General features: G+C 43.1%; 1 protein-coding gene across 1 annotated transcript in view; it reads left to right on the forward strand.

Annotated features, from left to right (window-relative positions):
• The window catches only part of scube1 (signal peptide, CUB domain, EGF-like 1), a 491162-nt gene that overhangs the window by 402327 nt on the left and 61900 nt on the right, over nucleotides 1–26935 (forward strand). Inside the window, exons 15-18 of the mRNA XM_037695765.1 lie at nucleotides 395–514; nucleotides 5283–5327; nucleotides 21977–22093; nucleotides 22192–22350. Of these exons, the coding sequence (XP_037551693.1) occupies nucleotides 395–514; nucleotides 5283–5327; nucleotides 21977–22093; nucleotides 22192–22350 (441 nt within the window). The remainder of the gene's footprint in view (nucleotides 1–394; nucleotides 515–5282; nucleotides 5328–21976; nucleotides 22094–22191; nucleotides 22351–26935) is intronic.

Genomic DNA, 26935 nt, shown 5'->3' on the forward strand with positions numbered 1-26935 from the left:
ATGTATGTATGTATGCATGTATGCATGTATGCATGTATGCATGTATGCATGTATGCATGTATGCATGGATGGATGGATGGATGGATGGATGGATGTATGGATGGATGGATGGATGGGTGGATGATGGATGGATGGATGATGGATGGACAGACAAATTAAAAACATTTTTTTGCTAGCCATAACCTTGCCTGGATGAAAATTTTTGCCGCTTTCTTCATACTCTGTACTCTATGATCTATCATCTACTGATGTCATGGCTTACAAGGTACTAATTTTTGATAACTATTAGACAATACATAACTATAAAGTTGGCTACATTATTCTTCGTTGTCATGATGTATGTATTCTTGCATTTGGGTGTTGTCATGGCGATGAAATTTTATGTGTTCTTCAGAGGCAGTGAAATGTCTTCCCAACGGAAAGCCAGCCCCACGAGCCCATCTGACCTGTACCAAAACTGGAGGGGCAGAAGTATGCTCACTGTCATGCCCATCAAATGCTCTTTTTCTTGCAGGTAAACAGGCAAAATATTACTTTAGAGAGCACCTACACTGACTATCAATTGTTTATAAAATCTTAAATAAAAGGTACTATTTTTGTCCCTATGCCTACATAACCTTCTTGTCTATGCAAACATGGGTATTGTGTGGATCTGTGTACTTAGCGTGAGTGGGTAAATAGATAAACACAAGCAAATTCCTATGTGCAGTTTGTAAAACAAGTTCATTAAATATCTGTAAGATATGTAAACATTAAACTGAAAAAATAAGAAATATAATTTAGAAATTTCAAAAGTTAAGATGAGATGAAGTCCTTCAAAAAATGGTTGTCTTTTTATACAGTAGATGGAAACAAATGATTTCAACTGCATCTTTTTCCTGCTATTTTTGTGTCCAAGAAATTCTCTTCCACTGCCTCACCATGCTCCAGAGCATTGTCACAACAATACTACACAACAAAAATACAACTGCAACACTTCTGTTTTTGCTCCCATTTTTCATGAGCTGGACTCAAAGATCTAAGACTACTTCAAATATTGTTGACAAATTTGTGTAAATCTGTGTTAGTGAGCGCTTCTTCTTTGCCGAGATAATCCACCTCACAGATGTGGCATATCAAGATGCTGGTTAGACAGCATGATTATTGTATAGGTGTGCCTTAGGCTGACCACAATAAAAGGCCACTCTAAAATGTGCAATTTTATCACACAGCACAACGTCACAGATGTCAAAAGTTTTGAAGGAGCGTGCAGTTGGCATTCTGACTGCAGGAATGTACATGTTCAGAGAATTTTGCAGTGTAGCGATCCCTCACCTATCGCGGGGGTTACATTACAGAGACCCCCAATGGTAGGTGAAAATCCATAAAGTGGCAGTGTTATATTAATTTACCATACCATACCATACCATACCATACCAATTTATTTATATAGCACTTAAAACAGCAACAAGGCCAACCAAAGTGCTGTACAAAAGAACACAAACATGCACAGCGGACAGGAAAACATAAAATAGAAATACAGATACAAATAGCAGCAGAAGCTAACTAAAATGGCCAACAGAGTAGAGAACAGACCGGACCAAAACAAATCACACCGTGTTAAAGGCAAGCGAATAGAAGTGGGTCTTCAAGCGAGACTTAAAGACTGAGAGTGTGGGAGCCTGCCGGACACTCAGTGGCAACTCATTCCACAGTCGTGGACCTGCAACAGAGAAAGCCCTGTCACCTCTGAGCTAAATTTAATCATTTATATACATATTAAGGCTTTTAAACCCTTCCTACACTCCTACAAACTTTTCACACTCTTATAACGACTTCATATGCTCTTAAACACTTTGGCAATGAAGATGATGATGATGAGATGAATATACAGTGCTGTACAGCATGTACAGTACACACAAATAAAAAAAATGAGTGCAAAAACCTGAAATACAGTGACGCCGCAAAACATGAACCACTATATAGTGAGGGACGACTGTACCTCCAATCAGCCTCACAACTGCAAACCACATGTAACCACACCAGCCCCTGTGTCCATAACAAATGCCTGCCCACACCATAACCCCACTGCCACCATGTGCCACTCGATTCACAACACTGACATCAGTGAACCGCACACTAACACAATGCCATACATGCTGTCTGCCACCTGCCCTGTACAGTGAAAACAGGAATTTGTTTGTGAAGAGAACACCTCTCCAGCATACCATACAACATTTGCCCACGCCAGTCGGTTACGATGATGAACTGTATTCAGGTGGAGACCATGATGAAGATGACAAGCAGCAGAGGAGCTTCCCTGAGATGGTTTCTGGACAGTTTGTCAGTTTCTGATGAACCGATTGTTACAGCAGCTACCTGGGTGACTCGTCTCAGATGATTTTGGAGGGGAAGATGCTTGATGTGGAGGTACTGGGCTGGTGTGGTTAAACGTGATCTGCTGTTGTGAGGTCAGTTGGATGTACTGCCAGATTCCCTAAAACGCCTTTGTGGTTTATGGTAGAAAAATGAACAGTAATTCGCGGACAACAGCTCTGGTGGACATTCTTGCAGTCTGTTGCCAATTGCACGCTTCCTCAAAACTTGCGACATCTGAGGCGCTGTACTGCATGATAAAACTGCACATTTTAGAGTGGCCTTTTATTGTGGTCAAAATAAGGCACAACTGTTAAGCAGAGGTACACACGTACATACGCAGAGGTACGAGCGTACCTCCCAGGGCATGTCCGTGCAAAGCTCAAATTTTTACAACCGCATACACATACGCAGTGTCGCACAATAAACTGCCCAGCGACGGACTGTTTTGTATGCGACACCAATGTATTAAATTCCCCTTCTTCATCCTTGATCTGGCTTTTTCTTTTGTTTTTTTTTGCCAAAAGGCAAGTGATCTCTTCCTCCTCCATTGATGCCATGACTGAAATTGTGACAAATGAAGGAATTTGTCACGAGCGAATTAAACTCAGGTCCAGCGTGGCTGCGGGAGGGTCTGGCGATTTCCTGGTGTGCTGGTCTGATGAGTGGGCTGTAGAGCCAGTGCTCCCTGTTTTGTTTTTTTTTAGATCTTTTTGTTAACAACATATAAACACAGAACGCTGCGGCTGAGGCTGCCAGCGCTCGCTTTTTTTCTTTTTTCCGACCTGTCAATCAAGCCAGTAGGCGTGTCAGCAAATGACCAATCAGCGACCTCAATTTGTCCCGAAGGTAAACGCCCCTTGTCTGTGAAGCTGCTCTGCAGCTGCTCAGGGTGTACGCTGGAGTATGAAGTCTGAACCCTCTGCGTACAGTACACGCGTACATACGGACGTACGCAGCAGTATACTGGGAGCTTTATTGTCTCTTCCAGCATCAGTTTCAGTTTTTGCTGTGGTGGAGGAAACACTTTCAGTAGCATGAGAGGAAGCAGCTGTAGAGTGTTTCTGTGCAGCAGGCCCAGCCATAAGGATAATAAAACATGAGCTCACTGCGAGATGTTCTACTTCAAATTTTCAACAATTAAGAATGTTTGACGCATGTAGGCTGAACATCATGGAAACATCAACTGCTGCCATTATGGTAAATGGTAAATGGACTGTATTTATATAGCGCCTTTCTATCTTATCAAGACACTCAAAGCACTTTACACTACAATCTGTGTCCTCATTTACCCATTCATACAGCACTCTACTAGATCTCTACTTAATTGAACAAATCATTCTAAAGAGATAAATCAGAGCTTTATCACATTCATACACCGATGGGACACACATCGGAGGCGACGAGGGGTTCAGTGTCTTGCCCATGGACACTTCGGCATGTGACTGCTGGTGGATTTGAACCCCCAACTCTTGCATTGGAGGACAACTGCTCTAACCACTCAGCCACAGCTGCCACTATCCTCTTCTATGCTCTTGTATACTCTACACAAGACCCTGGTATGCTGTTGCCGCAATAATAAACCACCTTTCTAGCAAGGTTTTGCACATTCTTAAAACCTTCTGCAATTTAACCTGCTTGAGCACTGGAAGTTCATTGTTCTTTATAGGCACCACAATGACCCTGCAAAGACTATCCACATTCTGGTGATTCTTTTACGCATGGTGTCATCTTGCCAACTTGGATTTAGTTGAATTCGACTGACTATATTTTAGAAGTAATTTATCATCTTACTGTGTTGAACTGCTGTGTCAGTGGATTGAATTGAACCTATTTTTGTTTTTTTCTGATCTGACTGAGACAAAAAAAGTTCATTCTCAATCATCCAGGTACCAAATCCAATAATGCTCAGTCAGGTCAGCTGGACTGTTTCTTTTTTCTAGAGACGTTTCATCCTCTATCCAGAGGGCTTCTTACTTGGAGCTCCTCAGACTGATGAACCCCACCGGATAGAGGGTGAAACGTCTCTAGAAAAAATAAACTGTCCAGATGACCTGACTGAACATTATTGGATCTGACTGACAGCACCATGAGATGTGCTGTTGCTATTCCCCCTGCTGAACAAGCTCCTGCCCTCTGGTGGCATCTGCGAACAACTGCAGCTCCTAAACCTCTTCACAGTCACTGATGCTTCATGAAGCTGCTTGTTCTATTTACTGCTGAATTTATGAACTCTTGAGTGAGCTATCAGTTTAGACTGATGTATTTTTCACTCTGCAATGTTTTCTTGGCCCTTTCCATTCCAGCCCTTTGGCTAACACTGCATCCTCTCCTCCTGCAATAATACTTAAAACACATCTGTAAATTGATTACATACTTTGATCGTCTCGTTCCTTTCGTAATATGGCTCTCACTTAGTTTAACTTGGCAGCCATTGTGTGAGAATGATAGACTGCTTTAAGGCATAAAGTGAAATATTTGTTTTTTCTTTCCTTTTGGAGTCTTATTTAATTTGAGTGAGGTGGAAGCCATGTAAAATTCCTGTGGCTCAGTGTAGCCTGGACTCTTACTTAATCATCTTGCTTTTATGATTCTGAAAGGCTTCATCCCCCATTTCTTTCTTGAAATGCATCTTTGTGAAGGCATGGGTACCAGGGGAGAATGACAGTGTTAATGGATCTTTTATTTGGGCTTTAATTTAATGATCAGGGTTAAAGTCACATGGAAGCAAATCTGCCTTTGGGCTTTCTCAATGTTTTTGAAAACAGCAGGATAAAAAGACCATTAAACATTTTCCAACCCTCAAAAATGTGTTTTCTTTAACACTTTGAAACACTCTGTAAGCTCACCCTGTCTTTAAACTATCAGAATGATTTCTGAATATTATTCCGTTATCAGAGTTTAACATGTGTCTTTGTTTCTTACAGACCCTGAGAACTACACGTTAAGCTGCGGAGTACCTGTTCAGCCTGGTAATTCTCCTCAGGAAAATAAATTCATTCTGTGCTGGTAAAAGATTGTAAAGGAGATAAAACACATCTACATTGTCATCTTTTGTATAAGCAATCTTAAATGTGTACAGACGATTTGCATGTTGTCCTTGTGCTGTGTTGTCTGCGCTGCTTTTTTGGCTTTTACTCAAATTCATAAAGCAGTGCTCACCACAACGTGCAAACAATATTTTAAATGTCTGATAAAAAAAAAAAAATCAGATTCATGCCAAGGTGTAAACACTGATGTTGGTTGTGGGTGAACATCCATCACTGAGGAGAAAACTGTTAAAACTCTCTGGCAATTTTGTGTGACATCACAAAGCTGCCAGACATCAGTGACTGCAAGATACTGCATATAATTACCTCCTCAACCCTAGACCCCAAAAACTATATTTTCCACACACAACACACACACACACAAATGCCCTAACAATCATATCACTATGCAACAGTGTCATCTGAAATGCAGATTTTTCTGTAACTCCTTTGACATTAGTCTGAGAGTTAACATGAATATCCATTCATGCATTTTCTATACCCTCCTGCATAAGGTCACAGGAAGCTGGTGCCTATAGTGCTTATGAAAGTGTTTACCCCCATGGATGTTGAACCCAGGGCTTAATTTGTAAAATTATTGATACCGGAACACAAATAGTGGGCAGTCAGGGGGTGGGGTAGGAGTACACGGGAAGGAGAGGGGGAGTGGGTAAAGTGGAGAGAGCATGAAGGTCCCCCCCCCCACCTTAATTTTTTTGAATAAAGTAGATGTTATTTCCTGCATTTTGGTGAAGCCTATTTTAACAGGTTGTTAAACATCTACGTTTACCAACATTTGTAAACACTTGAGTAAATTATTATTTAAGAGAGCAACAACAGGTTGTGTGTGAATAGAGCAGCTCTGATTCTGACAAGCGTCCTACCCCCTCACACACACTTCATGTTTCTGAGCCAAACTCTTCTCCAATGATTTCATTCCTGCACGTTGTTGCTCCTGCTGCTCCAATCTCAATTACAACTGCCTTCTCGGTTGTCCAGCTAAGGACAATCCATCGATCCATTTATTCAATGAAAGTAAATGGGACTGTCTTTTTGACTTTTTGATCGCTATTATTTTGACAAATTAGCGCAGTTGTTTTGAAACCCACGCGCACACAAATACATACACACACACACACATGCACACACACCACCAATGTGTCCCCTCACATTACAAATCCTGCTGATGCCAATCATTAAAACCAACCCCTTGAAAGTGACTGCCTTAATTAATCTCAGAGAAAATTCTAAAGTCCTAAAAGTCCTAAATATGCCCAGGAATTCTGTTAAACCCATCATCAAAAACTGGAAGGAATATTTAATGTGTAAATCTACCAAACAGGTTGTCCTCAGAAACTGAGTGACTGTGAAAAAGGAGCATAGTGGGCGAGACTTCGAAGACACCTTACACCACTCTGAATGAGGTACAGGAGTTCAGCAGGTGAAATGGGAGAGACTCTGCATACAACACCTGTTGCTTCAGGTTCTTCACCAGTCTAAACATTATGGAGGGCGTGGTAAACACAAAGCCAAAGCTAAAGACACATCTCGGTGACACTGATACAGAAGAAATACTAAGTATTATTTTAAAAAAATACAGTGGTTAATTTGAGCCGGATCCTGCCGGAACAAGATCCGTTCTGTTCCGGCAACTCTTTGATCGGATCCGGCAGCTCTGCCCCTAAACGTCCAAAGCCATCGCACATTTTATTTTGATTATTTATTACAAATACAATGAGAGTAGACGTTGCCCTTAGCCTGGCAGACCCAGTCTGTGGAGTGGATGTTCCAGCCACAGCACGAGCTGCGGACCAGCTCTCACAAGCTCCAGATGGTCACATTTATGCACAGAGGTTCTGTGCAGAATCCTTCTCTCCTCCTCCTCTTCAAATATTGCCCCTACTCAGTGGCTGCACACTGAAAAACACCCCCCCTCTCCTCCTCTCAGACCCCCGAAATAGAAACAATCATTTATTCAACAGAATAAATAAATGCCCTGTGGACAGTGCACGTTATGCACAGTGTCTCCAGACAGTGCTAGCACGCGCACAACATCAGCAGGTGTCTGAACTCCTGCTACCTTTCAGAGATAATAAAAAAGCTTAACTGTAAAAAAATTATTAAAAATACAAAGATAGAAATGCTTGATGTGTTATCACATTATATGTCATGTTTCAAAACAACAATGCTAATTTGTCAAAATAACAACAACGATCAAAATGTCAAAAAGACTGTCCAATTTACAAAGTACTTTAATAAAAAATTGATGGATGGATGGATGGATGGATGATGGATGGATGGATGGGTGGATGGATGATGGATGGATGGATGCATGGATGATGGATGATGGATGGATGGATGATGGATGGATGGATGGATGGATGGATGCATGGATGCATGGATGGATGGATTGATTTATTGCTTGTCCGACAACTGAGAATTGAAGCCTTCAGGTGCTTCAAACGGTGCCACGAGACCGAAGCAGGAGTAACAACCAGGACTATAGGATTTATCAAAAAGGAAAGTCTTAAGCCTATTTTTAAAACTGGATAATGTGTCAGCCTCATGGACAGAGATTGGAAGTTGGTTCCACCAGAGAGGAGCCTGATAACTGAAAGATCTTCCTCCCAATCTGTTTTTGTAAATTCTAGGAACCACAAGTAAACCTGCAGCCTGAGAGCGAAGTGCTCTGTTAGGAAAATATGGAACAATAAGATCTGTAATATAAGATGGAGCCAGGTTGTTGAGAGCTTTGTAGGTTACAAGTAAGATTTTGAAATCTATTCTGGATTTGACAGGGAGCCAATGGAGAGAAACTAAAACTGGAGAAATATGATCTTGCCTACTAACTCCGGGTAAGACTCTAGCAGCAGCATTTCGGATCAACTGAAGATGTTTTAAAGAAGTATTTGGACATCCAGATAATAAACCATTGCAATAGTCCAGTTCCTACCCTCATCTATGGTAATGAGCTTTGGGATGTGACCAAGAGAACAAGAGCTCGGATACAAGCGGCCGAAATGAGTTTTTTCCCCATGGTGTCTGGGCTTTCCCTTAGAGATAGGATTAGAAGCTCGATCATCCGGGAGGGACTCAGAGTAGAGCCGCTGCTTCTCTACATCGAGAGGAGCCAGTTGAGGTGGCTCGGGCATCTACTTAGAATACCTCCTGGACGCCTCCCTGGTGAGGTGTTCCAGGCACTTCCCACCGGTAGGAGACCCAGGGGAAGACCCAGTACACTTTGGAGGGACTATGTTTCTCGGCTGGCCTGGGAACGCCTTGTGATTCCCCCGGAAGAGCTGGCCCAAGTGGCTGGGGAGAGGGAAGTCTGGGCCTCCCTAATTAGGCTGCTACCCCCGCGACCCAACCCCAGATAAGCGGAAGAAAATGGATGGATGGTTTCACCTTCTATCCGGAAGGCTTCATCAGTCAAGGAAACACACAACACAAAACTGATTCTTCCCCCAAACGGCTTACTCTAAAGTGGAACAAACCATTTATGTTGGTCATCTGGACAGTTTCTTTTGGTTTTAAACCAGTTTGACATGTCTTTTGATGAGGAAGAGGGATGGCTCCAAAGGAAGGGGCGTGCCCAAAACACCATCTTAGCACCGATGCAACTGGTTTGTTCCACTTTGGAGGAAGTTGTTGGGGGGAGAATCAGTTTTGTATTGTGTTTCCTTGACTGATGAAGCCTTCCTGATGGAAGGTGAAACGTTTCAGCAAAAAGAGAAACTGTCCAGATGGCCTGACTGAAAATTGTTGGATGTATTCATTCAACCTTTATTTAGACAGGGTAATCCCATTGAGTTTCGAGGACTCATTTACAAGAGAGACCTGATTTCAACAAAGAATGATAAAAGCAGTGGACAAATGCAACAACAATAGACAATTATAAAATGGCATATAGATTTTTTTTTTAAACAAATTAAAATGAGATGGCAAAAAAACCTAACAAAAACAGCTAGATTATAAGGCAAATGTAGAAAACTAAAAACAGGAACGTCTGCATTGGTCCTTGCCAGGAGTCCAACAGATTCTTGAAGCCACTTAGAGAGGTCAAGATTGATAGTGTTTTCAGGAAACAGGAGTGGAGTAGGAGAAGGCCCTTCTGCCAAGCTCAGTCCACACTGAGGAAACACTGCAGGTAATAATGTCCTGAGAGTGCACGCTGTAGCTGCACTCACGCAGGGACATGTAGGAGGAGCTGTATGAAGGCAGCAGACCAAGAAGTGATTTAAAGATGAAAATCTACCTGTGAGAGAGTCTGCGTGAAGTTAATGATGTCCAGTTAACCATTGAATACAGGGTACAGTGGTGGGTATGTTAATCACAGCCAGTTATGAATCTTAGTGCACCATGATAGACAGCATCCAACATCTGTAGGGTGCTTGTAGGAGCATTCATGTAAATAATGTCACTGTAGTCAATGGAGGGGAGGAAAGTCACATTTACAAGATGTTTCCTAGCATTCAGAGTTTGATAGGATCTGTTTCTGAAAAAGAAACCCAGTTTAACTTTCAGTTTCTTTTCTAGGTTTTCCACGTGGAGCTTAAAAGAGAGATGCGAGTCGACCAAGATACTCAAATATTTATAGGAATCAACAAACTCTATAGGGACATTTTTGAGGATAAAATCGGAAGAAGAACTGCTGGGATCGACTTCCTGTTTGATAAAGGCATCCTTTTGATTTTTTTGGCATTTAAGACAAGTTTGAGGTGGACCATATCTGACTGGTTGATGTCAAATGCGGATTACAAAAGCTGGAAAGCCTTAGCAACTGGTTTAGCTCGAAAATACACAACTGTGTCATCAGCATAGAAATGTAAGGATGCATCAAGGATGCTCTGACCTACATTGTCTATGTAGATTGTAAAGAGGTTGGGTCCTAAGACTGAGCCTTGTGGTACACCATTGTTGACTGTTAAATAACTGGAGGAAGTATCATTATGTTGAACACATTGCCTCTGGTCTGAAAGATAGTTAGAGAACCAACCAATGGTGTGTTCTGAGAAACCAATTTCTGAGAGTTTATGACACAAGATGTTATGATCCACAGTGTCAAAAGCTTTAGACAGGTCTAGGGAAAAGTGCAGCACAATAATCCTTAGCATCCAATGCTTTAACAACGTCATTAAGAACCTTCAGTGTAGCAGTTGTTGTGCTGTGTTGTTTCCTGAAACCAGATTGGTGGGGAGGTAAGATATTAAATGAGTCCAGGCAATTTTTGATTTGAGAGTTTATCAGTTTTTTTAAAACCTTGGCTAAAATGCAGAGTTTAAAGATTGGTCGATAGTTGTTCAGTGAGGTGGGGTCACCTCCATTCAGCAAAGGAAGAACAAAGGCTGTTTTCCAAGCATCTGGAATGGAGTTTTGGCTTATGAAAAGATTAAAGATGTGGGACACAGGGACTGCGATGATATGAGCGGCCAGCCTTGAGAAATAAGGTGGAAGTTCATCTGAAACTGCAGATTTTTTGGGGGGCAAGACCTTTCAACAATTTATTTACCTCACTAATTGAGAACAGAGAAAAAGAGAAGGTGTGATTAACTGAGGATTGAATTGGTCATGAGCTCTGGGTAGTGACCAAAAAATGAGATTGCGGATACAGGCAGTTGAAACGAGTTTTTGCTGCAGGGTAACTGGACTCTCCCTTAGAGATAGAGTGAGAAGTTCATTTATTCCGGAAAGATTCGGAGTAGAACCACTACTCCTTCACGTCGAGAAGAGCCAGTTGAGGTGGTTCGCGCATCTAGTAAGGAAGCCCCCTGGACGCCTCCCTAGAGAGGTGCTTCGGGCATGTCCAACTGGGAGGAGACCCTGGGGAAGACCCAGGACACGCTGGAGAGACTGTCTCTCAGTTGACCTGGGAATGCCTTGGAATGCTCCCAGAAGAGCTGGAAGAGGTGGCTGTGGAAAGAGATGTCTGGGCCTCCCTGCACAAGCTGCTGCCCCCGTGACCCAACTTCGGAATAAGCAGAAGATAATGGATGGATAGATGAGAAGATAGATGATAGATGAGTAAGAGGGATTTGATTTTTAAGAACTTTGGTTATTAAGTGAAGTGGCTGATTTTCCATTAGTAACTGTGTCAAATAAAGAACTAGAAGCAACAAAATGTTTGTTGAAACAGTTCAGGATCGTGTGCTTATTTGACATAGGAACAGAGTTAACAAGAAGTTGTGATGGGAGGTCAGATGATTGGGGCCTGCCTGAGAGAGATTTGATAGTTTTACAGAATCTTTTAGGGTCATTTAGATTTTTGGAGGTCTGAGATAAGAAATAGTTACGTTTTGCGGCTTTGATGGCAGTTATACATTTATTCCTCATCTGCCGAAATCTCAACCAATCAGTGTCTGAGCCAGATTTTCTCGCTACGGCCCAAAGAAGATCTCTCCTGTGCAGGAAGTCAGCTATCTCATGAGTAAATCAGGGGCTGTCTCATCCCTTTATTCTGAATTGATGAAAAGGAGCATGCTTGACCACAAAATAAATTAAAAAATTAAGAAAATAGTTCCAAGTGGTGTTCACATCATCTGTTAATAGAATATGATGCCAGTCAAAGTGAGATAGATCCCAGAGGAATGAATGTTCACAAAAAAGTTTCAAATCCCTTTTTTGAATTAATTTGGGCTTAGAACGTGTACGTTTAATATCTCTGAGAGCTGCTTTTACACAATGATCACTCAAAATGTCAGCGAATACACCTGTACCAGGGAATTTGTGAGGCATGTTTGTTAGAAACAGGTCTAAGATGGAAGATTTTTCAGGACAGTTTTTGTTTGGTCTAGTGGGAGAATCCATGAGTTGGGTTAGATTAAGTGACAGGTAACATTCCTTGAATTTATCACAGAGGGGGTTCGACTTATCCCAGTCAATGTTGAAATCTCCTGCCAAAAAAATCTCTTTGAATTTTAAATTTCCAAGGAATTCTATCAGGGAGGACAGAGCTTCAGGTGTTGCTGAAGGGGGACGATGACAACCCACGACAGATAAGATCTGGCCTCAATTCATAGTGATGTTTACAGCTAAGGCCTCAAACTGGTTTGGGATTGTTTTAGCAGACACAAGACTAGAAACCAGAGAATCTCTGATGTAAATAGCAACTCCAGCAATAGATGTTAAATCCATTGATTACCATGTTGTTATTCAGTACAGATTTGTTGAGTCAGGTTTCAGAGATGAAGATTACATCTGCCCCAGAAGAACTGACCAGAATTTTCAAGGCATCAAGATTTCTCAGAAGGCTATGTGTGTTTACATGTAGAAAATGAAGTCCTGACATATTTTTAGTCATTTGGTGTGCTGTAATTAGTGGGGGGTCCCTGATTGGGCTGAATCCCTGAGAGCAATAACATTATTATCAGACATTTTCTTGAGTTTTTTTGTGACTGATGTGTAATTGTAAGAGTTAATAGTGTGACAATTAGCCCCCATAATTGAACCATGAGAAACATTAATGAAGACGTGATCGCTCAGAATCCAAAAACAGTGAACGTTACAGTGATGGGCAGATCCAGACGTATTAACAATATTCAGTGACTCCAGATATTCTGAGATCTGAAAATAATGACAATAATATGAATGGTGCAGAAAAGTCTCAGACCATAAAGCGTCACAAATCTAATGGGCAAACAAATCCGACGAGGTGGCCCAACTGCAGTTTGAGTTGGGCTGAGGGGGGCTCCAGCCCCCCTGCAAATATGGATGGATGTTCCCATGAGAAAAAGAAGCTGGGTCCAGAATCAACAGGCATAAACAGATCATTCGCATAATTATTTATTATCTGGTGAGTTTGGATAGAAGCCTGCAGCAACACTGATGCAACCTCCGGACTTCTCTCGAGCACTACACAGCGTTGTTCCTCTGTGATTCACTCCGCTTCTCTGTACGTCACTTCCGTACCCCAAAGCACGAGAGGCGCCCCCGGCGAAAAACGACAAGACTGACCGGAGAGGCTGAAGTCGTCACTGGTTCGGTTCTGCTCCAGTCCGGCACTCCACCGCATGACAGGCTTCCTCTGTTGAACAATGATGAGACTGACCGAAGAGGCTGAAGTCGTCTCTGGCCTGGTTCTGCTCCAGTCTGGTTCCGGCAGCGCTTCAGAGCATCAGTGTGTTTCCTCCAGGCAAATACAGCAATTCCCATGGAGGTGGACAGTCCTTCGTTTAAAGGTAACAGGCTGCTCACTGAGGATGAGACCGGCTCTATTCAGGAAGAAGTCCCCCACAGCCAACTCGTGTCAGTTCTGGTCCTATTCGGGGATACAAGTACACTTCCCCCACACCAAAATGACGACACCACGAGGGGCAAGTCCAACAGAAAGACAGCAAAATAAAACCCAGCAATTCTTGTCGGAACCAGGTAGAACCACAAGGTCCAGATGAGATGTTTGTTGGGGTCCAGAGATAGAGAAAAAAAACACCGGCTCTTCGTGCAACGACTCCCCGGCTCGTGGGGTCACCTGGCCAGCTTGGTGCGCTCAGAGTGACCGGTGGGGTGGGAGCTGCTGGTCCTGGACCTAAATTTTTTTTGGACAGTCCCATACAACTCTCTGAGTCACTGAACACCGAATTCAGTTGGAAGGGGGATGAACTTTAGTCCGGTTAGAAAAACGGGTCAGTTTGACAATAAAAGACTACAGAGAAGCCGGGGGGAGCTGCTGTCCATTATCTTACCAGAACCAGAAATTTGAAATTTATAAAAGTTAATATTGTGGCACTTAGCCCCCATAATCAATCCATGGTGAGAAGAATTTATAAAGACACAGTTACTTAATAGGTCTCTTGTAAATGAGTCTTCCGGCTCAATGGGAACTAACATGTATAAATAAAGGTCTAATCCATCCATCCATTTTCTTCCGCTTATCCGGGGTCGGGTCGCGGGGGTAGCAGCTTAAGTAGAGAGAACCAGACTTTCCTCTCCCCAGCCACTTGGGCCAGCTCCTCCGGGGGAATCCCTAAATGTTCCCAGACCAGCCGAGAAACATAGTCTCTCCAACGTGTCCTGGGTCTTCCTCTGGGTCTCCTCCCGGTGGGATGTGTCCGGAACACCTCAGCAGGGAGGCGTCCAAGAGGCATCCTAACCAGATGCCCAAGCCACCTCTACTGGCTCCTCTCGACGTAGAGAAGCAGAAGCTGTACTCTGAGTCCCTCCTGGATGATCGAGCTTCTCACCCTATCTCTAAGGGAAAGCCCAGACACCCTGCGGAGAAAACTCATTTCGGCCGCTTGTGTCTGAGATCTCATTCTTTCGGTCACAACCCAAAGCTCATGACCATAGATGAGGGTAGGAACGTAGATCAATTGGTAAATTGAGAGCTTCACATTTTGACTCAGCTCTCTCTTCACCATGACAGACCTGTACAGCGCCCGCTTCACTGCAGATGCTACACCTCTCCGCCCATTGATCTCATGTTCCATTTTTCCCTAATTAGTGAACAAGACCCCAAGATACTTGAACTTCTCCACTTGGGGCAGGACCTCCTCCCTGACCCGGAGAGGGCACTCTACCCTTTTTCCGGCTCAAGACCGTGGCCTCGGATTTGGAGGAACTGATCTTCATCCCGGCCGTGTCGCACTCGGCTGCGAACCGCTTCAGCGAAAGCTGTAGATCACGATCTGATGAAGTCAATAGGACCGCATCATCTGCAAAAAGCAGAGACGCAATCCTAAGGCCACCAAAACGGATCCCCTCAACACCTTGGCTGTGCCTAGAAATTCTGTCCATAAAAGTTATGAATATAATTGGTGACAAAGGGCAGCCTTGGTGGAGTCCAACTCTCAACGGGAACAAGCCCGAGTTACTGCCGGCAATGTGGACCAGGCTCTGACACCGGTCATACAGGGACCTAACAGCCCATATCAAAGGGCCTGGTATCCCATACTCCCAGAGTACCCCCTACAAGGTTCCCCAAGGGACGCAGTCAAACGCCTTCTCCAAGTCCACAATGCACATGTGGACCGGTTGGGCAAACTCCCACGCACCCTTCAGGGCCCAGCTGAGTGTGTAGAGCTGGTCCAGTGTTCAACGACCAGGACAAAAACCGCACTGCTCCTCCTGAATCCGAGCTTCAACTATCCGATGCACCCACCTCTCCAGAACCCCTGAATAGACCTTACTAGGGAGGCTTAAGAATGTGATCCCCTGTAGTTGTAACATACTCTATGGTCCCCCTTTTTGAATAGGGGGACCACCACCCCGGTCTGCCAATCCAGGGGAACTTCCCCCAATGTCCATGCAATATTGCAGTGTCGCGTAAGCCAACACAACCTTACAACATCCAGAACCTTAAGGAACTCCAGGCAAATCTCATCTGCCCCTGGGGCCCTGCTACCTAGGAGATATTTAACCACCTCTGTGATCTCAGCACCAGAGATTGGAGGGCCCGACCCAGAGTCCCCAGGCTCCGCTTCCCCATTGGAAGACGTACCGGTGGGATTGAGGAGGTCTTCAAAGTATTCTGCCAACCGACCCACGACATCCCAAGTTGAGGTCAGCAGCACACCAACCTCACTATAAACAGTGTTGGTGGTGTACCGCTTTCTCCCCCTGAGATGCCGGATGGTGGACCAGAATCGCCTCGAAGCCGTGCGGAAGTCATTCTACATGGCCTCTCCGAACTCCTCATGCACAAGTTTTTGCCTCAGCGACCACCCGAGTCGCATGTCGCTTGGACTGCCGGTACCCATCAGCTGCTTCCAGGGTCCCACAGGCCAAAAAGGCCCATAAGACTCTTTCTTCAGCCTGACAGCATCCCTCACCGCCGGTGTCCACCACCGGGTTCGAGGGTTGCCGCTGCGACAGGCACCGACAATCTTGTGGCTGCAGCTCCAGTAAGCCGCCTCAACAATAGAGGCACAGAACATGGCCCACTTGGACTCAATGTCCCCCACCTCCCCCAGAACATGTTCAAAGTTCTGTCAGAGGTGGGAGTTAAATCTCTGTCTCACAGGAGATTCTGCCAGACGTTCCCAGCAAACCCTCACAATACATTTGGGCCTGCCATGTCTGACCGGCATCCTCCCCCACCATCGGAGCCAATTCACCACCAGGTAGTGAACAGTGGACAGCTCCACCCCTCTCTTTACCCGAGTGTCCTAGACATGTGGCCGCAGATCAGATGAGATGATGACAAAGTTTATCATCAAATGGCAGCCTAGGGTGTCCTGGTGCCAAGAGCACATATGGACACCCTTATGCTTGAACATGGTGTTCGTTATGGACAATCCATGATGAACACAGAAGCCCAACAACAGAACACCACTCGGGTTGAGATCAGGGGACCCATTCCTCCCAACCACAACCCTCTAGGTCTCACTGTCATTGCCCACGTGAGCATTGAAGTCCCCCAGCAGAACAAGGGAGTCCTCAGGAGGTGCACTTTCTAGTAGCCCTCCAAGGACTCCAAAAAGGGTAGATAATCTGAACTGCCATTTGATGCATGAGCACAAACAACAGTCAGAACCCGTCCCCCCACACATAGACGAAGGGAGGCCACCTTCTCATTCACTGGGGTGAACCCAAACACACAGGCACCAAGATGGGGGGCAATAAGTATGCCCATTCCTGCTCGGCGCCTCTCACCAGGGGCAACTCCAGAGTGGAAGAGTGTCTAACCCCTCTCAAGGAAACTGGTTCCAGAGCCAGAGCCATGCGTAGAGGTGAGTCCGACTATTTCTAGCTGGAACCTCTCAATCTTACACACCAGCTAAGCCTCTTTCCTCACCAGTGAGGTGACATTGCACGTCCCAATAGCCAGCTTCTGTAGCCAAGGATCAGACCACCAGGGTCCCTGACCTCGGCCACCACCCATCCCACATTGCACCCAACCCCTTTGGCCCCTCCCTCAGGTGGTGAGCCCATGGGAAGGGTGACCCACATCTCCTCTTCGGGCTGTGCCCAGCTGAGCTCCATGAGTAAAAGCCCAGCCACTAGGCGCTCGCCCGCGTGCCCCACCTCCAGGCCTGGCTCCAGAGTGGGGCCCCGGTGTCCCACGTCTGGGCGAGGGAACAGACGAGACCAACAGCATGAGCTGGAACAGATCCTTCAGCTGACCAGCTCTGAACCGATGGCCCCATACAGATTCAAATAATCCAGATGATTGCAGATGGAAGATGAAAATTCAGAACTCCAATACAGAAGCCAATCCTTCAAGCAGCTCCTCTGCAGTGCTTCTCAGCACTAGAGGCTTCCTCGCAGGTGAGCAATGTTCAGACTTGGCTCGGTTCTGGTGCAGTTCTGTCAATTTCACCACAGTTGACAGCAAGATGTCCATGAAGAGAGCCGGTCCTTCAGTGACCAAAGGTCAGGCTGACTGCTGAGGCTGGGATTGGCTTGGTTCTGGTTGGCTTGCTTCTGGTCCAGCTCTGATCAACTCACCCCACAGCTGACAGCAAGACATCCATGAAGAGAGCTGGTATGACAGAAAGCCATCAACAAACCACACAGTAGTCCCAGTCAGAACCAAACAATCCAAAGAGGTCCAGGTGAAAAGTCTGGTTAGAATCTGGAGAAAAACACCGGACCTTCGGACAACGTCTCTCCCGCTCGAGAGGTGATCTGGCCGACAAGCAGTGCTCGGAATGACCGATTTGTTGGAATTGGTCCTGGTCACAAAATTCCCGGATGGTTCTGTTTGTCTCTTTGAGTCCACTGAGAACCAAAATCGGTTAGGAGAGGAACTAAACTTTTAGTCCAATTCAAAATGGGGTCAGTTTGATGTTATGGACTGCATGGAAGTCACGGAGCTGCTGTCTTGCTGCTACTCAGACCAAGAAGTTATTGCCACTTTCTTTGCCACTTTCTCCACTCTCCTTGGCTCCACATGACCCGGCACCAGTGAAGGACCTCCCTACTGTCAGTATCCACCCCACTCAGCTCTTTTTATGGGACACCTTGTTTGAGGTTTCTAGCGTTCTGCTCCGAGGGGCCAATTTTGACATAAGCAGACAGCAACTGTTGATTTGCCAGTGGAGCTATGTCACTGTATGACCCACCCAGCAAAACAGGAAACAACATCTTAACTGCCACTTCCTCATCGTGTTGACGGACAGCACCACAAGAAATAAGCACATTTACTGAGAGATATCAAAGATAAATGTGCAGTATGGCTACACCTGGACTTATAAGCAGTGCTGAGATAAGCTAATGAAGTTCACGTCTGATTATAGGGTGAATAAGGAGCACAATGGGTGGAGTGGCTCAAACACAAAAGGACCAGTTACAATCCTGACCACTGCATTGATGATCCTGCCCACAGAGCGGGGAAACAAGTCAGCTTCCAATGTTGTGGGAAATAATTTCAGAAGATGCGAGAAGAGGAGACCAGTGGAGTTGTACTTACCTATGGCAAAGCAGCATTGTTGAAGTTCTCTCACAAGTAAAAAAAGAACAAAGTGCGAGATTGAAAGAGATTGGTGCGGCTTCTGCAGATTTGCATACTGTGCACAAAGAAACATTTGAACCATGACAGCCACACAACATTCAGAGCCTTCAGCATCTCTGAGTGAATCACGTCCACCACTGGTGCCCTGACACCCACCCAAACGAAGCACATCCTGAGATTGGGCTTGCTTTATTTTTCAGATTCACCAAATGGTTTGCCAAAACATCCTTGAGAACAACCAAAAGTTATTTTCCATGGGCTCCTCAAATTCCTCCCATACCTGAGTTTTTGAATCCACAACACAAAAGCCCAATCCTTCTAGCCACCTGGTACCTATCAGAATCAGAATAAGCTTTATTATCATTGTACCAAAATGCATTGAGATTATGTTTGTACAGTCATCTGAAAGATGATAGACATCTTTCTTAATTTACACATATCCCAGAAGAAATTTAATGTTGGCCTGCTTCGAGGCCAATTGGGGGAAACAGATTCAGATAAGCCACGGTTGATTAACTTTTTTCAGGCAGCTTGTTATTTTTCATGAGCCTTGAGTTCTGCTGGTACTTTTAATCCAAAATGGCCAGATTTGTGGTTTGATTTCCGCCGGTGCCAAAAAACAGAAACCCTGCTATCATGATTCCAATAGCTTCTGTGTTCTCCTGAGACAATATGGAAAGGCACATCAAATCCATGACGTATCCTGCCACGTGTGTCTCAGTGGAGCATGAGGGTTCTCCAGGTCCCTGTCACTTTGTTGAAAAAAATGATCGTTGAAAGTCCAGCTGACCAGATCCATGACAGTAGTTTATGTTTTGGAAGATGTGTTAATAGGAGCTCCGATACACAAGACAGAGAGCAAAAAAGCAAGAGGAGGACGTGAAAGGGAAGAAAGGCATCCATCTTGCACAAGAGCGAGTGCTGAAAATACAAACCGGATTCCAAAAAAGTTGGAACACGAAACAAATTGTGAATAAAAACTGAATGCAATGATGTGGAGGTGCCAACATCTAATATTTTATTCAGAATAGAACACAAATCACAGATCAAAAGTTTAAACTGAGAGAATGTATCATTTTTAGGGAAAAATCTGTTGTTTCCAAATTTCATGGCATCAACAAATCCCAAAAAAGTTGGGACAAGTCCATTTTTACCACTGTGTGGCATCCCCCCTTCTTCTTACAACACTCAACAGATGTCTGGGGACAGAGGAGACCAGTTTCTCAAATTTAGAAATAGGAATGCTCTCCCATTCATGTCTAATACAGGCCTCTAACTGTTCAATCGTCTTGGCTCTTCTTTGTCGCACCTTCCTCTTTATGCTGCACCAAATGTTCTCTATAGGTGAAAGATCTGGACTGCGGGCTGGCCATTTCAGTACCTTCTCCTACGTAGCCATGATGTTGTGATTGCTGCAGAATGTGGTCTGGCATTATCGTGTTGAAAAATGCAGGGTCTTCCCTGAAAGAGATGACATCTAGATGGGAGCATATGTTGTTCTAGAACCTGAACATAGTTCTCTGCATTAATGATGCCTTTCCAGACATGCAAGCTGCCCATGCCACAAGCGCTCATGCAACCCCATACCATCAGTGATGCAGGCTTCTGAACAGAGCGTTGATAACATTTATTTTTTTTTTTCATTTAGCCTTTATTTATCCAGGTTAGTCTCATTGAGCCACGAGAACTCATTTTCAAGAGAGACCTGTTTTTTAGGGAGCACATGGTGGGGTTAAGGGCCTTGCTCATGGGCCCAGAGTGGGGCGAATGAGGGTGGGGGCAAGTGTGGGTGTTTCACCTACCCCACACACAATTTTTTGATGTTGTCGGGGCCGGGGCGTGAACCGGCGATCTTCGGATCACAAGCCCACCTCTCTAACCTCTGCGCCACCACTCCCAAATAACAACTTGGGCTATCCTTGTCCTCTCTGGTCCGGATGACATGGCGTCCCAGTGTTCCATAAAGAACTTCAAATCATGACTCATCTGACCACAGAACAGTCTTCCATTTTGCCACACTCAATTTTAAATGACCCCTGGCCCAGTGCAAAAGGCTGAGCTTGTGGAGCTTGCTTAGAAATGGCTTCCTCTTTATACTGTAGAGTTTCAGCTGGCAACAGCGGATGGCACGGTGGATTGAGTTTACTGACAATGCTTTCTGGAAGTATTCCTGAGCCCATTCTGTTATTTCCTTGACAGTGGCATTCCTGTTTGAGGTGCAGTGACGTTTAAGAGCCTGGAGATCACGAGCATCCAGCTTAGTTTTACGGCCTTGACCCTTATGCACAGCGATTGTTCCAGATTATCTGAATCTTTTGATGATGTTATGCACGGTTGATGATGATAACTTAAAAGTCTTTGCTATTTTACGCTGGGTAACATCATTCTGGCATTGCTGCACTATCTTTCTGTGCAACAGTGGTGGAATTGGTGATCCTCTTACCATCTTGGCTTCTGAGAGACTCTGACAATCTGAGAAGCTCTTTTTATACCCAATCATGTTGTCAATTGACCTAATTAGTGACACTGTGAAATTTTGAATCAACATATTTTTCCTTTAAAATGTTACATTTACTCAGATTAAACTTTTGATCTGTCATCTAAGTTATATTACGAATAAAATATTGACATTTGCTATCTCCACATCATTGCATTCAGTTTTTTATTCACAATTTGTTTAGTGTCCCAACTTTTTTGGAATCCGGTTTGTAAAAAAATCAGCTGCATCAGGAGTACAAGACAGGCAAGCCCTGAAGGCCCCCTTCTTCATCTTGATGGCCTCTATCACTGCCAGTGTCCACCAGCAGGTCTTTTAATTCCCACTGTGACAGGTACCAATAACCTTCACTTCACAGCTCCTGAAAGCCATATCTGCAGTAGAGGCTGAGGGGCTTCTCTACATATAATATTTATCCAAGATAAAAAGCTGATAACAGACAGGTAACCAACAGTTTGGTCAATAACAGCAGTCATTTTTTGCCATTTCCTGTTGTCTGTTAGAAAAGAGACAGCTGAAAAGAGAAGACATGTGACAGAGGACATAATACATCACCTAAGAAACAAAAATAATTCATGCATTAAAGTTTATTTGGCATAATCAAATATCAGATTAAAATTAATAGTTACTAATCACTGAAGTTTGGTATATTTAGTAAATTCTATTTGACAGTCCTGATTTTTTTTTTTTTTTTGTGTGTGATTAAAGATTCGCTGGCACCACCCATAAAGCAGAAAGCCAAATTTAAAATCAAGGATGCCAAGTGTCACCTGAGCCCCCGCAACAAGGAGAAACAGAGAGACTCATCCAGGCCGAATATTCATGGTAAAGAACTGCAATGATGCAACTCAGCAGCTAATGCACAAATGCTGGTAAACCATGTTGATTTTCACCTTTTTAACCTCTATTTTTTACTCTGCAAGGAGACCAGTTCCCCTGCACTGATGACTGTCAGGTGACATTTGTCAATCTGAAATGTGATTCATCAAAGAAGCGACGCAGAGGACGCAAGTCTCCATCCAAAGAGGTTTCCCTTATCACAGCTGAGTTTGAAATGGAAATGAAGGAGGAAGAAGCCTCAGGTATGCTTTTTTTTTTTCTTGAATAAATAAAAATACAATGGAATGATTTGCAAACCTTCATAAACTCACAGTTTATTCATAATTTAACAATAAACATATCAAACGTTTAAACTAAGACAATGTATTGGTTTTAGTATAGAAATAAAATAATTTTAAATTTTATGGTAGCAACACATCAAGAAATTTATGAAAAGGTCATATTTTCCACTGTGAAGTATCCCCCTGTCATGAAACAAAGAGGGGGAATTGGAAAAACCCTTCGTCCATCCATGTTGTGAGCTGATAATGAAGAATAAGTGAGGTTCCAACTTCCATTTTGGTCTACAGTATACCTCTTTTCTTCTTCATAGTGTAATTCCTACCCACTTGAATATCTTGCACCAAAAACATGAATGTTTACATGCATTACCTTTTCAATTCCAGTCCAGAAAAACACTCATCTCCAAAGCGACAAACATTCATTATTCAAATTCTTCAGTGACGGGGGATATCGGCATATTGTTTGTTTGTATGAAACATAAACTAATTTTAAATTTTGATAGCAACATATCTAAAATACCGTGGCCATGTTTCCCACTATGAAGCACAGCCTCTTGTTTTCAAAACAGTCTGTAAGTGTCTAGGAAGAGCTGATGGTTGGTTTGGTCCAGAGAAAATTGTGTTTCTGGATGATGCTCATGTATGTTTTCTTCTTTGAATGTGAATGCATAGAGCTGTATCTCACATATTGGATGGCACGGAGAACTGTCCTTCCAGACAATGACTTGTGGACGTGTTCCTCGAAGTCAAAGACCAGGAGGAGGGAAATGTGTCAGGAGACACAGGGAGAAGTGGAAAGTGAAAAATGTAGGACTGAGGGTCAGTAGTGGAGAAAGTACTCAAACACTGTACTTAAGTAAAAGTACAAATAAACAGACAAAAATGTACTCTAATAAAAGTAGAAGTACCACATTAACATTTTTACTTAAGTAAAAGTAAATAAGTACTTACTTTTAAAAGTACTTAAAGTATTAAAAGTAAAAGTACTTGCTGAATGTATTACCTAATGCAATGGTCTACAATATTTTTGTGTGCCTACCGTATGTATATTTTCTGTAATACAATAATAGTTTTGTGCATTTTAATGAACAATGCTGCAGATAATACGTTTTTATTGTGTTTACCCTGTGACACCGTTCACACTTGGACTTGTGATTCTGTGCATCAGAATTTCAGGGATGACATGCAGAGTTAAATGCCATTAAGCAAAATAAGAAAGAGGAATGATTATATCTTTGGAAGTTTTTATTTAACACAAAGCAAAACCAATGTGTCGTTTTAACTGCAGTAAACACATTTAAGTAAAAGTTGTCTGCCTGAAAAAGGATCATTAGACCTAACAAAGGAATCTGATAATTTCAACTCCAGTTTGTCATCAACTCTAGTTAAAATACTGTCTAGTTATTCTAGTGAACAATATTTTAACTTCCTGACACCATTTTCAAAACTTCGACCTGAGTGTTGAGCCATTTGGAGACATCTGTTGTCTCCTGTCCTAACATTCCCTGAACTGACACATTTTAATATTGCAGCAAGAATTTCTTGTTCAAGTTCAGAAGAAGTTGATTTTCAAAGTTTTTTACTCCAGTCTGTCTCTTTTGGGAGAGAGAATCTCTCCTGCTGTACTAAACAGTCTTTCAATAAGGCCATGGGTGGCACATATCTTCTGGCTGACTCTTCACAGTGGAATCCATTTAGGGTGTGTTAGCTGTACTGTGGGTGCGCTCAGCTCAATGACATATATACTAGAATATACGTCATTGGCCCGGCTCTTCTTGAAGGCGGGCCTAACGTTACCTGCCCACTTTGCAGTGATTCAATGGACTAACTCCCCTCTCACCATTGGTTACTTTCAGACTAAAGAACAAATAAAAAAATGCAATGTGAATGTAATGTGTAACGCAATACATTATAGAAATGTTGTAAATGGTAAATACTGTACTTATATAGCTCCTTTCTATCTTATTTCAACATACTCAAAGTGCTTTACACTACAATCTGTGTCCTCATTTACTCATCCACACAGCACTCTACTAGATCTCTACAAAGCTAATTGAACAAATCATTCTAAAGAGACTAATCAGAGCTTTATCACATTCATACACTGATGGGACACACATCGGAGGCTATGAGGGGTTCAGTGTCTTGCCCATGGACACTTCAGCATGTGACTGCTGGTGGATTCGAACCCCCAACTCTCGCATTGGAGGGCGACTGCTCTAACCACTCAGCCACAGCCGCCCCATTGTGTAGTAGAAAGTACATATGCTTGATGTAAAATATAGTGGAGTAAAAGTCAAAAGTACCCATGTTTAACTCTACTTAAGTAAAGTATAGATGCATGAAAAATGTACTTAACAGTACAGTAACAAAGTACTTGTACTTTGTTACATCCCATACCACTGCTGAGGGTTGCAACTCTAAATTTGGGGACAATGACAGGTAATGGTAGAGAGCTGTCTGACATGTTGCAGGGAAGGAAGGTAGATGTTTTATATGTCCAAGAGACCAAGTGGAAGAGCAGCAAGGCTCGTAGCATTGGAGCAGGGTTTTACCGTGGTGTGGCTATAAAGAGAAGTGGAGTATGGGTGGTCCTGAAGGAAGAGTTGGCAAATAATGTAGTAGAGGAGTTCCAGTGATGATATCACACTGAAAGGATTGAGGCTAAGGAGCTCCCGGACATTTCATCCCTAATTGTACAATTTAACTTTCATTTTTGGACCCAAGATTGCTTTTTTGGGAGGGAGATGGCTAATGGCGCAAACCACAATAATAAAGTGATGGAGAACACGGATAAACCAAAATCCCACAAAAATGCCCAACGCCAACCTAATAACAAGGCAGCTAACAAGGAAGGAAACGTGGAGGAGGCTAGTGTGAGTATAGCGGTGGATGTAGCCGCGCTGGCTTTTTATTTTTTTCCTTCCCTTGTCCTGTCCGGCATTGTGACAATTAGAATAATTGTCTGAGCGTCAAAGTGATGCCCAACAGATTTACTTTCACAAGCCGAGCATTATGTCTGGCCTTAATGCTCCACTTGATATATAAATAAAGTTTTATTAGAATTTGCTTTGAGTTTGTTTCAGATGTAATGGACATGGGGATGAAAAACAAAGAAGAAAACAAAGCAGAAAAGTGAGAGAATGTTTAAAAGGTAAAGAAGGAGATAGGAATAGAGGAGAGAGAGGGGGATAAAGAGAACACAAATTAACATAATTGAAGTCTGCCTCTAGACCTGCGGAAAGAGAGAGAAAAAAAAGACAAAACCGAGAAACCACAGCAACAAACAACATATATAATAAAGTCCATGCTCAATAATCCAGGTATACAATCGAACATTTTTCAGTCAGGTCATCTGGATAGTTTCTTTTTTTGGTGCTGAAACATTTCTCCTTCGATCCAGAAGGCTTCATCAGTCAAGGAAGCACACAACACAAAACTGATTCTTCCCCCAAACAGCTTACTCCAAAGTGGAACAAACCAGTTATGTTGGTGCTAAGATGGTGTCTTTGGCGCGCTCCCTCCTCCATTGCCGGCCGTCTTCCTATCTATCAGGCTATAAAATTAACTTGGATAAATCACTAGCAATCCCAATTGGTTTTACTGATGAAACCCCCCCTGCCTTCTATTTCCCCCTTTTCTTGGTCAGATTTGGGATTTGAATATTTGGGGATTGATATAAATCCTAATGTTAGGTACTTGCTGAGAAATAATCTGATTCAAGTACAAAAAGAAAAAAAATCTGTACACCTCTTTTATAATTGTCTATTGCTGTCGCTGTTGTCCATTATTGTCATCATTCTTTGTTGAAATCAGGTCTCTCTTGTAAATGAGTCCTCAAGGCTCAATGGGATTAACCTGTCTAAATAAAAGTTGAAAGAAAATTAAGAGACCTCACAAGATGGATGAATTTGCAAATTTCATGGATAAGCCTTATAAAAATGAACATCCTGCCAAGGTTACTTTACCCAATGCAATTGCTACCAATCTATATTTCTAAGAATATAGCTAAAGGGATTGAAAGGGTTTTCTCTAAATTTATTTGGCAAAGGAAAAGACCGAGGCTGAGCATGAGAACTTTGCAGCTTCCAAAGGTTAAAAAGGGTTTGTCCTTCCCTAACATTAGACATTATAACTGGGCCTGTCATGGCAAAATTATTAGTGAGTGGCTTCATAATTATCTTAAAGGAAAGGAGGAACCGTTCGAAAACTGGCATGTAGTCCCTTTAATTTATTAGGAGAGCTTGCAGGTGGAAAAAAATCCCGTTTGAAGAGGGAGGATAGTCAAATTTTGCAAAATACAATGAAAATTTGGTGAAACATTAACAATTACATTGGAAGGAAGGAACCAATTACCTATATTACACAAATTATCACTAACAAAGACTTACTTCCTCCCAGCAATATTTAAACACTGGCACAAAAAAGGTGTCAAAATAATAGCAGATCTGTTTGACAATAATAACATATTGATGAACTTTGCCCAACTTCAAAATAAATTTGGTTTGTCATCCAAAGATTTCTCTGCATACCTTCAAATATGTCA

This window comes from Nematolebias whitei, chromosome 22 (assembly GCF_014905685.2).
Source record: "Nematolebias whitei isolate Nwh7 chromosome 22, NemWhi1, whole genome shotgun sequence".
In the NCBI taxonomy this organism is placed as follows: domain Eukaryota; kingdom Metazoa; phylum Chordata; class Actinopteri; order Cyprinodontiformes; family Rivulidae; genus Nematolebias; species Nematolebias whitei.